The sequence below is a fragment of the Cervus canadensis genome, chromosome X (genome assembly GCF_019320065.1).
Source record: "Cervus canadensis isolate Bull #8, Minnesota chromosome X, ASM1932006v1, whole genome shotgun sequence".
In the NCBI taxonomy this organism is placed as follows: Eukaryota; Metazoa; Chordata; class Mammalia; order Artiodactyla; family Cervidae; genus Cervus; species Cervus canadensis.
The window spans coordinates 14,766,885-14,780,681 of NC_057419.1; the positions used below are offsets into that span (position 1 = coordinate 14,766,885).

Below are 13,797 nucleotides of genomic sequence, written 5' to 3' on the forward strand. Positions count from 1 at the left end.
TGCTTTTGAACTGTGGTGTTGGAGAAGACTCTTGAGAGTCCCTTGGACTGCAAGGAGATCCAACCAGTCCATCCTGAAGGAAATCAGTCCTGAATATTCATTGGAAGGACTGATGCTGAAGCTAAAACTTCAATCCTTTGGCCGCCTGATGCGAAGAACTGACTCATTTGAAAAGACCCTGATGCTGGGAAAGATTGAAGGCGGGAGGAGAAAGGGACAACAAAGGATGAGATGGTTGGATGGCATCTCTGACTCAGTGGATATGAGTTTGAGCAAGCTCCAGGAGTTGGTGATGGACAGAGAAACCTGGCATGCTGCAGTCCATGGGGTTGCAAAGAGTTGGACACGACTGAGTGACTGAACTGAACTGATGCTTAAGTAGTGTAACAGAGTTCTACAAACTGGGTGATTTAAAACAACAAAAGTTTCTTCTCTCATGGTTAAGGAGACCAAAAGTCCGAAATCCAGGTGTCAAGAGGATGACTTCCTTCTGGAGGCTCTAAGGGAGGATATATTTCATGCCTTTTTCCTAGTTCTGGTGACTGCTGGTAATCCTTGGTGTTCTGTGATTTGTAGACGCACCATTCCAATCTCTGCTTCCATTTTCACATGGTCTTTTCCCCTGTGTGTATATGTGTGTCCAGATTTTCCTCTCCTTTCTCTTATAAAGACAGCAGCCATTGGATTTAGGACTCACCCTCATTTAGTCTAACCTCATCTTAACCTAATTGCACCTTTGAGGACCCTATTTCTAAATAAGGTAACATTCACTGATTACAGCAGTTAGGACTTCGACATATCTTTTGGGGGAGGATACAATTCAACTCAGTACAGGAGGTAAAAAACCCTGCTCTCTATTTAATTTTCCTTCCTTTTCTATACTGACTGAAGGCACAATTGAATCATTATACAATGCAAAATCTAGTGGTTAGTGTTCATGGAATGTTAATAAAAGCATACCCAGGAGGTGATGGACATTTTCTGTATTTTAATTATGGTGGTGGTTTCATAGGTACACATAGCTATCAAAGCTCATTGGTACAGTTTATTATATGTAGATTATTCCTCAATAAAGTAGGTAAGAAAAAAGATATCCCTGAGGCACAATACCAATTGTTTTTCTTTTCTCCTTTCTTTTCTATGCTCCATCCCATCTTGTCAGTAGAAAAACATATTGGAAAAATAGGTTCTCCCATTTCCATCCAATATAGAGAAGTGAAAATCCTGGAGAAAAAAATAAAATTTTCAGAGGAAAAAGTCTATATTATTTAGTTTTATTATTTAATAATCATATTATTATTAACATTCCATTTGTCAGAAATACTGACAAATGTTTGGACTGTGAATGTTTTAATTAACAAAATATTAAAAATTATTTACATTATTATATAATTCTCCATCCTCAAAAGTAGTTCTAAAATATATGCCATGGAAAGGTTTTAAAAACTACTTTAAGTAACCACAGCTGAACCATGTACCATGTTCAGAAAAAATTAATTTACCTTAAGACTCCAAGTGCAACTTCACCCACAAAGACAGAAGAAAGTGAAACAAAGAAGGAATGCCATTGGCACAAAAATGTATGTTCAAAAATGTTTATAAACCCAAATTAAGTTTAGTTGTCAGTAAACTTTCATATTTATGCTGTTATTAAAAGTGTCTTGAATCATTTCAAAGCCAAAAACAAAAGTGATGATGGTCACCCATTTCAGATTTGGTGTTGGAAAATTCTTTCAAATACTAGTTGCAGGTAAACAACAATTGTTTGTTTTATGCTTTGGTCCCTAGAACTCGGCTAAGCACATCTAAACTGCAACTTGACTTAGGATTTTTATATAACCTTGCTTTTTACCTGCCTCACTAGGGCGTATCCTGAAAACAGAAGAGTTGGTATTTAGAAATACTGTATTCACACCAGTTGGAAAAATAAACAAGTAACAGGGTAGAACAATCTGTTTATGCAAACTTGCTTTTTAAAGTTGAGAGGATAAAGATGAAACACTAGAAAACATAGAAGTGAAAGTGTTGGTTGCTCAGTCATGTCCAACTCTGCAACCCCATGGACTGTAGCCCTCTAGGCTCCTCTGTTCATGGGATTTTCCTGGCAAGAATACTGGAGTTGGTAGCCATTCCCTTCTTCAAGAGATCTTCCCCACCCAGGGATCGAACCTGGGTCTCCTGCCTTGCAGGCAGATTCTCTATCATCTGAGCCACCAAGGAAGCCCCAGAAAACATGACAGAAAATGACAGAATGAATGGTGTTGAAAGTGGCTTTTTGTGTGTTCATTGTAGATGGTAACACAGAAATAGGCATTTTTTTCTCTTCATTAATTTTGCTTTTTTTTAAAAGGTCATAATTGATAAGAGACGGTGGAATCAGACACACAAAGTTGGGGGAAAGTGAGAAATATGAATAAGAATAGTCATTTAGGTTTCTGAATATACTGTCTGAAGAAATTGTCATAGATCTTGATGTTAACTAAATGAGTATGAAAACTGGGTGCCTGTTTTAAAGGCAACTGGGTGCCTTTTAAAGAGTTTTAAAGGTGTTTTAAAGAGTTTAAAACTTTAAAGAGTTTTAAAGGTGTTTTAAAGGCAACTGTGTGCCTGTTTTAAAGAGAGAGAGTTCATGGTTCTAGTTCTGGGCAATGTGAAACTGATCCAAAACACTGAGTCAAAAAACTGACCTGTTGGTATATAAATGTAATAGAGGGCAAAGAATTTTCTACACTCTGCTCTGTATATAGAGAAACCCAAACTGTCTTTCACTTAACTTAAAAAGTGCCCTGCCTTGAAAGACCATATTGGTATTATTTAGTTGATATTGACAACACCTCTAAATCTTGGAGAGGGAGGTGAAAATCCCAGCTAGACTATTCACTGGGTTGACTATGAGTCTTTTTCTAAGAGTTTTAAACAAAGGTTTCATTAGCAAATTAGGAAGGTTTGAGTAGATCCTTTGAGTGTAAGACCAGGTGAACTCACATTAGGGATGGTCCTTCAGTATAGCTGGATTCATCAAGTAATTCAAAAATATTGGTTTCATATAGATGACAGTACACTGCCATCACTCTGCTTGTTCTCTCCAGGATGCTCTATGCTAGGCACGCTGCATGTATTAGGTCCTTTGCTCATACTCAGCCTTTTGAAGTGAACGTGATTTTGTAGACTGCCAAGTGGGGACCAAAGTTGTGAAGTGATGTGCTCAAGGTCATATAGCTAGATAGCGAATCAACAAATTGAAATGCATCCAGAAATGGTCCCAAAGCACTTCCAAATTGAAAAGCTTCTTAATCTGCAATTCTCGTCCTCCAAGAGTTAGTAGTTGAGGTTAGATCACATGGATCTGAGTACTAGCTCTGCCACTTAACTAGGGAGTTAGATGCTTCTAGATCTTGTTTCCTTCATCTGTAGAACTGGGGGTTAACTATTACAGCTGTGGGTGTGTGTATCTATTGATCTGGGTAGTGCATGCGTAATTTCACCCCAGTGCCTGCCACATAGGAAGTTCCAACAACTATTACTTGTTCTTATATTGTTATAATAACAATTGATTAAAGGGTTAGGAGCAAGCTGAGTAGATAATCTTGAATATAACACTAAATTTAAGTTACCAGATACTATGGACATGTTTGATGCTTTGTGCTTTTTCCCTTTAGTGTTGGCATGAATATTTTTTCTGGATATCTCTTTTGGTATTATAATATTAAATTGTCCTTCAAGGTAGAGAGTCAAACTTATATCTTAGTCTTTTCACCTCACAGTACCAGTTAGGATTCAATCTCTCAAATACCATTTTATCCTGTAAATCATTATATTCCCTATGTAGAGAATAACTATGACACCATTTCCATCTTTTGAAAATGATCATTGTTCCTCAGTGCTGGGTTGGTGTTTAACAAAGTGAGTTTTTGCTGATATTACCCATATAAGATTATCCTGCAAATAGAGATTTGTTTCCACTGACATCCATCATTTGTAGTTTAAATTCTTGGATATTATGTTCATTCAGGGAGATCCTAGAACAGGAATTTAAAAAAAAACACTCTTGCTTCAGCTGCAAAAAAGAAAAAAATCCTAGCTTAAAATCAAGAAGAATTTTAGGCATGGGGTAGTATGACTATTTAATATAATTAGAATTCTTAAGTTCTGTAAAAGTTCTTCACCTGTTTCTCATATATTCCTTGTCATACAGATTAAAATCATGTCCTCCTTTTCATATTTCAGGAGCTTGGAGTTAGAACCTTTGACTTCTATGGGATAGTCAGATACTGTGAACTGTTCACCCTAGGTACCACTAAGAATGTAGAAATTATATCAGAGGAATCACAGTCAGTTTGAGAGACACAGGCAGGATGAAACAAAAATCAGTGATGCTGCTTAAGACTTATTGGAAGCCAATCAGATAGAAGTCTGAAATATTATATGGCAGTCAATCAGGAAGTTCAATGTGATTTGGGACTATATAAGCAATGGGATTATATAACAAACAAGGGTAAAATAGGATGCCCTAACCTGGAATATTGGACCTCAAGATGGAAAAGAAATAAGCAACTGGAGGGTGTCCAGAGGAGATCATCTACAGTGATGGTTTTAAAGCAAAATATGAACTTTATAGTGTAGCCAAACCACAAAGTCAGACCCAAGGGGCATGATAGAAATCTACAGATAGCTTGAGGGTCTAGACACCAAGGGGAAAGAGGAATCTTGGCTGGAGATAAGAAAAATTTCAAGGGATAAAGTTAAGAAAAGGGAAATTTAGGTTTAACAGAATATATTCCTTGGTAATAAGATGTATGTTTGTAGAACAGTGTCTCAAGGGAATAGAAAGAACACTGATGCATTTTCAACGATCCTTGATAAGAGGATAGCTTGATGTCAGACCAAGGTCTCTAGAACTTTCATTAGAATATTCTTGTGCCATGACCAGATGGAATAGATATATTTTTATCATGAATTTCTAGGATAATTATAACATGATAGTGAACACACTGTTCTGCCGTTTAATGAAAGGTATCCTAAGGCTTGATTAACTTCAACTCTGAGGAAAAAACAAAACCCAAAACAAATACAGACACTACTTTTCAACATCAAATGCCCTAATAAATGAGCAAAGTTTCAGAGACCTGATTTTTAAAGTTGTTATTCTGTTGCTCAGTTGTGTCTGACTCTTTGTGACCCCATGGACTGCAGCATGCAAGCCTTGTATTCAAAACTATTTTTTTCTAGGCTTTCAGTTATATTGCTTCTGAAGCAGCTAATGAATTGTAAGAAAGATTCTGGGGATCAACATAACAAAACCAGTCATTTTTGAAATTGGTAAATGAAACCCAGATCTTCCTTAATCAAGCCTGGCATAAGGCCAATGTGAATTGGGTCTGTATAAGCAAAGGGATTATATAACAAACAATAGTAAAATAGGATGCCTTAACTGAGAATGAATGAAAAAGCCATGCACCACAATGACTGCAAAATAAAACAAATAGCAGTCAGATTGGAAATCCTAATACTTTAAAAAAATCATTTAAAATATCCAAACAATCTTATAAAATCTTTCTTTCCAGAAGTGCCATTACATTTTCCCCATGTGTTTTAAAAGCACATATACTTACACCAGGTTTTTAAAAGGGAGCCAGGGCTTAATTTTATGGATATTTAGAACAATTTGTTCATTGTTCTGTATGCTGAGGCAAGCTCTAGGTTGATGGAGAGTCAGGACCTGTTGAAAACAAGATGATGAATGAACTGGATGTGTCTGCTCTAAGCCTGAAGTAGCAACAGAAGAGTCCCTTTGCTCACTGGCTCCCCTGCATCCATGACCAAGCCTGTATGACCTTGTGCCTGGCCAGTATTCTTATTAGTCCTACGTCATTGTGGCAGGGTTGCATTTTCAACCCCATGGTCATCTTTTGCGGCTAGAGAAATATTTAACATATATGAATTATAAATTACATTTGCCCAACCACCGGAATTGTAAGTAATCCCATGAACTGTGACTTTGCTAACCATGTACTCCAAATGCCAAAATCCAACAAAGCATAACCAGTTCCATGCACGGGTATCCAAGTGGCAAAGACATTGTTTTCTTTGCTAGTGACAAGTTACATGATATTGTGAACTGAGGAAAGGTCAGGCAAGACCCTCTGTCTTTTCCTTCTTCTGGGATTTGTTTGAGGAGGGAAGAAAGCAAATGACAACAGTCCCCCACATGTAATTTGGTGTGTGTAGTCAGGCAGGAAAGGCAGCAGTTTGAAAGTCTGTGGCTCTCCACGGCACACCTAATCAACAGCCACGGAGAGTGTGCTTAAGTTTCAGGGTGAGAAGAGCTGGGCGGCAGGGAGGGTGGGAGGAAATTGGTTTCTCATTTTGTCTTGTGGTGGCAGATGGATCATAATGCTACAGGAGGGAACTCCCTGAGTGCAGTGGGTCCCGCTGCATTTACAAAAGTGGGTACGTCAGAGATCCTGGGGTCCGAAATGAAGCCCTTTGTGGAAGCGTTGAATTCTTCTGTTAATTAGATTTCATGATGTGACCCTTCCTAGACAGTCAAATACCTAGGACTATTTAACACACTTTTTAAGACGAGAAGGACATTAAATTTTCCCCTGAAAATTTTACTGGGAATAAAACAAACTTTCCAAAATCCATGTCGGACAATTCTGATATGATACACAACAAGGCGAATGTTTGTGTCAAACACCTGCATTTATAAGTTCACAGTAAGCTTTTTTTCTTTAATAAAAGTAACCGGAAAGGAAAGCCACCTTCCTATTTGCCTAAAATCCTCTTCATCCAGAAGGGGTAAAAGAGGGCACAAGAACACAGTTAAAGTACTCAGGCATTTCCAGCGTTTTCTCTGTACCCCTGCTGAGATGATTGTGAGATGCATTACAAAACATAAATGTTAGGTCAGAAACATAGAAGCCTCGCAGAAGCAGGCGTGGCTTTGAATTTTATATTCTAAGGTGTTCCCAGACTTGTTTTCAACAGGGAGCATGGACATCGCCAGCGTTTTCCAGCTTCCCAGGAATGTGGCCGCAGCGCTCTGCGCCCAGAGGCGTCCCACGACCGAACTCGGAGACTGATCGCTTTGTGAGCGCCAATCCCCGCAGCCTGTGGGCTGAAGCTGCGCGGGGTGCCTGCCGCCTGCTCGGCCCCACTAACCCCTCCTCCTCGAGTACAGTTACTGCGCGACCCTTACACGGCGAGGACCCCTCCCCACCCCCCAGTTTTCTTAGTAGGTCCCATTTCCAGCCCATTCATCGCAGCCACTGCATTTGGACTGAATCTCTATCCTTCATTTTAAAAAACAAAAACAGCGGGGGGTGGGGGAGAGAAGGCAGGAGATTTAACTCCAACTTCAGAGCAACCTTCTTGGGCTGCCCATCTGACACCAGTGGGTGGGGTGCAATCTGACACTTCCTTTCCTTTCCAGAAACGTGAGTGGAGCTGGCGCCCCCTTCGCTCTGGGGGAGGGGAGACCGGGGAGAAGGTCCGCACTTCCGTCCTCGGGGCTTTCTCCCCAGGAGACCCAGTATCAGTGGTGAGCAGCGCTCGCTCTGCGCCGCTCCCAGGTTTGGCGCCTGGAAAACTCCACGTTCTGCTTTCTCCTGCTTCTGGCTCCACCCCAGCTCCAGACCTGGCTTCTCTCCCACCCTACCCGTCCGGGCCGCCCCCTTCGCGCTGCCTCTAGCGCGAGCGTGCGGGGACATCCCCGCTCCAGCCCTGGGCCCAAGGCTGGGTTGAGACTATTACGAGTCCCTCTCCGGCGGGTCATGGACAGCCGACCCTGGGGTTCTCCCCTTAGCTCCCTGAGCGCAGCCAGGAATTCTCTCCCACCGTAGCCGCTCAGCACTTGGAAGGCCCTGGGTGCTGCGCGTTTCGTGTCCCCACTTTGTAGCGAGAAACTAGCACCTCAGGGGAGCCTGGAGCTTGGAGACACTCTTGCGCCTAGCCAGTCAGAGGAGTGGGCGCAGCAGCCAAGTGGTGGCGAGACGCGTAGCTTCAGGGGCCCGGATACGGCGACGGTGCCCTGGGGCGCAGATCGGGTGCCCAGCTCCAGCGCGGGAGGAAGTCTCTCTCACGGCGAGCGGAGAGCGAGGGACGCGCCCTGGGCGCACGCCCAGGAGGCCTCCTCCTCAGCCCTCGGGACCGTCCTTAGGGCGCAAGGAGGAGCTTGCTGGAGACTTCGAGGCTGTCCAGAGCCAGAGAGCCGGAGCGCGGCGTCTCCTGCCTCAGCTGGAAAGGGGGAGTGGCGCTGGCCGCCGGAGCTGGGAACCCAGCGAGCGCCTGACCTTCCTCCTCTTCTTCCTTACCCTCTTCAGGACTTAGGCTCTGCGGGAAGGTTCTCGCGACCGAAGGAGTCCTCCCTCCCCACCCCTTTTCCTAGAAGGCTGGTGATGGATCTCCTGCTTCTGCCCCCACCGGGGCACTTGGAGCGCGCTGGTGGCGCGTGAGCCGGGAACTGCCCTCTACCGCCCTCGGCGAGCCTCGGGCCGACGCCGCCTGGCAGCCTCGCCCGAGCCCCCTTGCTTCCTGGGCCCCAAATCACTAGCAGTTCCGAGAGCTGGAAGAGGGTGGCCCTCAGGCACAGCCCCGCCGGGATGTCCGCTCAGAGCCTGCTCCACAGTGTCTTCTCCTGCTCCTCGCCGGCCTCGGGCAGCGCGGCTTCTGCCAAGGGCTTCTCCAAGAGGAAGCTGCGCCAGACCCGCAGCCTGGACCCGGCTCTGATCGGCGGCTACGGGGGCGAGGCGGGCGCAGAGGGCGGCTCGCGAGGGACCAGCGGGGGCCGCCTCTGCTCCCCGCTGTCCCTGGCCGAGGGTCTGAGCCCTCGCTCGGCGTTCTCTCCCCGGGGCCCACCTCCTCGGGCCAACCGCCTCCCGACCCCCAGACCCCTCTGCTCGTCCTTCTCCACACCCAGCACCCCGCAGGAGAAGTCGCCGTCTGGCAGCTTCCACTTTGACTATGAGGTCCCCCTGGGTCGCGGCGGACTCAAGAAGAGCATGGTGTGGGACCTGCCTTCGGTCCTAGCCGGGCCGGGCAGTGGTCGCAGCGCCATCCTCTGCTCTTCCGGGGGAGGCCCCAACGGCATCTTCGCTTCTCCCAGGAGGTGGCTCCAGCAGAGAAAGTTCCAGTCCCCACCCGACAGCCACGGCCAACCCTATGTCGTGTGGAAGTCCGAGGTAGGGTCCGGTGTCGCGTGTCCTCATGGCCCAAGGCTGGCCACCTGGGCAGTTCTTTAATTACTTCTCATTTACACAGCCAGAGCACCACTGAGGGGTTTTCCTGCTGTAGCTGTTCCTCTGTGGCTGGTGAAATGGTGTCTGGAAACGGGACGTCCCTAGTGGCCACCCGCATGTGTCTTGTTAGGACTCCTTGGCTCCACTCGGAGTAGTGGTAGGAGCTGGGGAAGAGATGCTCTCTGTGCGGCAGGTGATTTCAAAGGGTCACTTATCCCTTCACACAATATTGATATTTTTTGGAACTCAAAATGGTCTAGTTCTAAGCTGTTTGTCAGGATTGGAGGAAATCATATTTTTAAATATTTCTGCCATTTGGTTGTTTTACAGAGAATTTGGGAACATTATTCTTGAGAATGATATCGGTATGTGTGTGTAGGTCTGTGTGTTTGGGGATGTAGCTACTAGAATTCTCTAGTTTTGATCTTTTCTTCTCCCTAAAGGTTTAATATCAGAGATCTATGGTATTAAGTACTAGTTTAATCCTGGAGAAAAAAAATCTCTGCTTAAGGCTATCAGAGATCATGGAAATATGCCCCAATTCCACTAAGGGCAACTAGTAGTTATTTCACTAGCTACATGAATCAAGAATCATTAGCAAATAAGGGACTCAGAGGGAGCTACTGGTACCTTTAAAAATGTTTGCTGGTTAAAAAGAATGGAGAACAGAAGTAATAGGAAACTGTGGTTGATGCATACTTGGAAAGCTGCATGCTTTTAGAGAGTAAATACTAGTTGTTTTAAAAATGAACAACTCTTGTTCAGTTCACAAACTCTGTAGATTTGCCTTGGGTCTGTTTCCATAAGGGGAGATTCCATCCATTGTAATTAAATATTTTAAAGTACAGTTAAAATTACAGAAATGGAGTGCAACACCATGTAATTGCTGGAGATTTAGACTAAAGAAAGAAAACACAACCAATAAAAACAGTTGGAAAGTAGTGTCCAACAGAATACCTTGCTCTCTTAACATGAGACAACTAATTATGACATTTTGGATTTTATCAGATCTCCTTAGAAAAATCAGCAGTATTTAGCAGAAATATTTGCATCACAGGTTAGTAAAATATTAGTTACTGTGTCAAAAATAACTGCTTGTGTTGGGTGGGGAGCATGGATTACAGATACTAACAAACATTATTGACTGTACTGCCCATTTTCTTGAGGAAGGTAGACAGTAGAGAGAAAAGTCAAATAGGAGAGGGAGAGATTATCTCCAAACCAGAGAACTCAGCATTAGAAAGAGGGTTAAGAATCTAAATGTTGAATTTCTGTTGGTCTTTAGAGGAGCCTGGATTCCTACTCTGTATCAGAAACACACATTAGCAGATTAGTCTGTAGGAGTTGAGAGAGAAAGAAATGCAAAAAGCAAGCCAAGTTCTTGGATTGGATAATCACTGACATTCACGTTTAAACCAATTGTATCATTAAGAATGTCTCTGCTTTTCTTTGCAACTGTATGTACTTGGAATTTAGTATGCAGATGCTGTTTATCACTATTATGATGAAAAGGCAATCTACTGTGGATGATCACAACTGGTTAGAAATCTTCTTCTTATCCATTAAAATCTCATCATCAATGGACAAGTATCTGAACTTCAGCAATACTGGGTGGCTTGAAATTGTTCTATGCAGTGTACAGGCAGTCTGCAGGCTCACCTACCATGACTTTCACCTCTTTTGCAGTGGTTAAAACTAAGTACATAGCCATCTAGCAAAAGAACAAAATTTTTTTCATAAAATGTTCATGTGTGTGTGTGTGTGTGTATAATCCCTTTATTCTTGAGGCAAACGTGGAATGATTGGTTAGAGTCCTGGCATGAAGGTCCAAGGCTGATTTTGTTTGAGTCCCAGATATCCTAACTTAACCCCAGGGTCTGGAACTTAATGGCCTGGATTACCTTTCAAAGGTTTAATGCCCTGGAACCCTCTCAGAAACCAAGGAAGTTCATCCTATTGAGCACTGCTTGTCCTTCTCACTTGTAAGCAAGCTGGGTCCTTTGTCCTAAAAGAGAATCTTTACTAATGATGTCAAAAGTCCAGCATATGAGCACCTTGCAAGATTACTTATGGGTCCTGGAAAGGAGATTTGGATTGTACAGACTTGGTTCTTTCTTGTGCTTCTCCTGGTCGCTCTGGCTTGGGGTTTCTCTGCCTCTGCACCACTGACAGTTTTGCTCTGGACACTGTCCTGTGCATTGTAGGATGTTCAGCAGCATCCTGGGCCTCTACCCACTAGATGCCAATAGCACCCCTCCCACCAGTGTGACAGTGAAAAATGTCTGCAGACACTGCTGAATGTCTTCTGGGGGTCAAAACTGCTCCAGTTGAGAACTCCAACACCAGTGAGTTGAATGTAGCCCCACAGGACGGCCATCTTGACTGTCCACAGAAGTGCTTTCAGCTGGCAGAAACTTTCCTTTTGGGGCCTTCTTCTGATTCCGAAACCATGTAGATCCCTCTTGAGTCTTGCCTACAGATTCCATGGATCTCTTATAGTTTATTCAATTTTCAGTTTCTCTTCCATTGAATCCATGGGCAAACATGAGAATTCACCTTCATTCAGATGTAGCCAGTAATGGATCACATCCATCTCTATTTAGTTCTCTGAACAGATTCTTTTGTTTTAAACTAAATTGTTCAAACAATGGCTCCTGCTCCCAAAGTAAAGCAAAGCAAAGTCGCTCAGTCATGTCCGACTCTTTGCGACCCCATGGACTGTAGCCTACCAGGCTCCTCTGTCCATGGGATTTTCCAGGCAAGAGTACTGGAGTTGCTATTTCCTTCTTCAGGGGATCTTCCCAACCCAGACTCCCCTAAATACCTGTAGCTCTATGCCTTCTGCTCATTCAGAGCTTACAAATGGCAATTTTATGGCTTAAAACGAGGAAGTGTTAGACAAAGTCAGCTACAACTCAGTATTTCCTTACTATGTGTTTTAGGATTGCTCTAACAAAATCTGGATCATGGACATGCTGGGTAGAATATCTATTGAGTAGAAAAAGGGAGAAGACAAAGGGATAAATGGTACATGGTGATACAGTTGGTGCACACTTCTCAGCTTTGTTCTTGGCAGCCAGGTTCTGTCCTTTACTCTGATCATAAACAAGGGAGTAAGGTCTCATTGTAACCCTGGGGTTCTAATTATTTTGGATCAGAGCTGAACTGACATGGAGTTTGCCAGCCTCTATCCATGAATTCTTTTTTTCTTCATTCACACCACAAGAACTTCTTGAGCACAAGCATTTCTCTATGTACCAGGAATGAAGAGAGGCTAAATTACGGCGTCACCCATTACAGAGCTCACAGTCTAAGGAGGAGCCTGGATGACTCAACCAATAGCTGCAGTGCAGAAGGGTCAGCACAGTGAGGGACTGGGGAATGTGATTCACAGTGCTTTGGGGAGTCTTATAAAACTTCACTGTGCAGAAAACACTTGCACTTGTTCTTCAAGGGTGATTGTCACTTATCAGAAGAAGAAGGGAAGTGATTCCTTGATGAAACAGAAAGGAGTGGACCTGCAAAGGCACAGGGGTGTTGGTGATGCCTGAGTTTCCAACAGAAAGGACTTAGAAGAGCTTAAGTGCAATTGTTTGTTTGGAGGAGGAGGTTAAGATATCTGAAGTTTAATATATGTAGCAACCACATGGTTTTTAGTATAGCAGCCTAATGAAACAAGAAATGAGACACATATTTGGAGGCATGCTGTGCTGTGCTTAGTCACTCAGTTGTGTCTGACTGTTTGTGATCCAGTGGACTGCAGCCCACCAGGCCCCTCTGTCCATGGAGATTCTCCAGGTAAGAATACTGAAGTGGGTTGCCGTACCCTCCTCCAGGGCATAATAACTATTTATGGGCTTGGATAAAAATGGCAGAAAGGCCAAAGCACATTGCCCATCCTCCAAGACACCCTTTGGCATCAAATCTGCAGGGAAGTGAAAGGGTGTTTTTGAAGTTAGAAGTTTGGTGTGCCCGGAGCACAGGCTATATCTCACTGTATGTTGGACACTAGCATTCAACAGGTTGGGTAGGAGTTTGGACTCTGCATTTCCAAGAACAGTAGTTCTCAACCTGGAGGCAACTTTGTTCCCAGGGGACATTTAGCAATGTCTGAAGACAGTTTTGGTTGTCGTAACTGGGGGTGGTGATGTATTAACTTCATTTTGTGGCTATAGCAAATTACCCCAAACGTATGGGTTAGAGCAATACAAATCTCTTACCTTATACTTGTAGAGGTCAGAAGTCTGAAATAGGTCCCCTTCGACTAAAGTCAAGGTGTTGGCAGGGCCATGTTCCTTCTGAAAGCTCTAGGGTCTGTTTCCTTTACTTTTCAAGTGTCCCCATCCCCAGTCTTTAATGCCAGCCATGTTCTAGTCATTTCTTCCTCTGACACTCTTAAGGATGCTTGCGATTACATAGGGCTCACCTGGATAATCCAAGGTAATCTCATCGCTTTTAAGGTCGGTTGATTAGCAACCTTTAATTCTGTCTGCAACCTTAATTCCCACTTGCCATGTACACTAACATATTCACCAGTTCCAGAGAGTAGGACGTAGAT

The 13,797-nt window shown here is 43.6% G+C and overlaps 1 protein-coding gene across 2 annotated transcripts in view; it reads left to right on the forward strand.

Annotated features, from left to right (window-relative positions):
* Positions 1-8,042: 8,042 nt before the first annotated feature.
* Positions 8,043-13,797, forward strand: part of ARHGAP6 (Rho GTPase activating protein 6) — a 488,293-nt gene continuing 482,538 nt past the window's right edge. For both annotated transcript variants that reach the window (XM_043458072.1, XM_043458073.1), the window contains exon 1: positions 8,043-9,182. In XM_043458072.1, the coding sequence (XP_043314007.1) occupies positions 8,604-9,182 (579 nt within the window). In that variant the 5' untranslated portion in view covers positions 8,043-8,603. The remainder of the gene's footprint in view (positions 9,183-13,797) is intronic.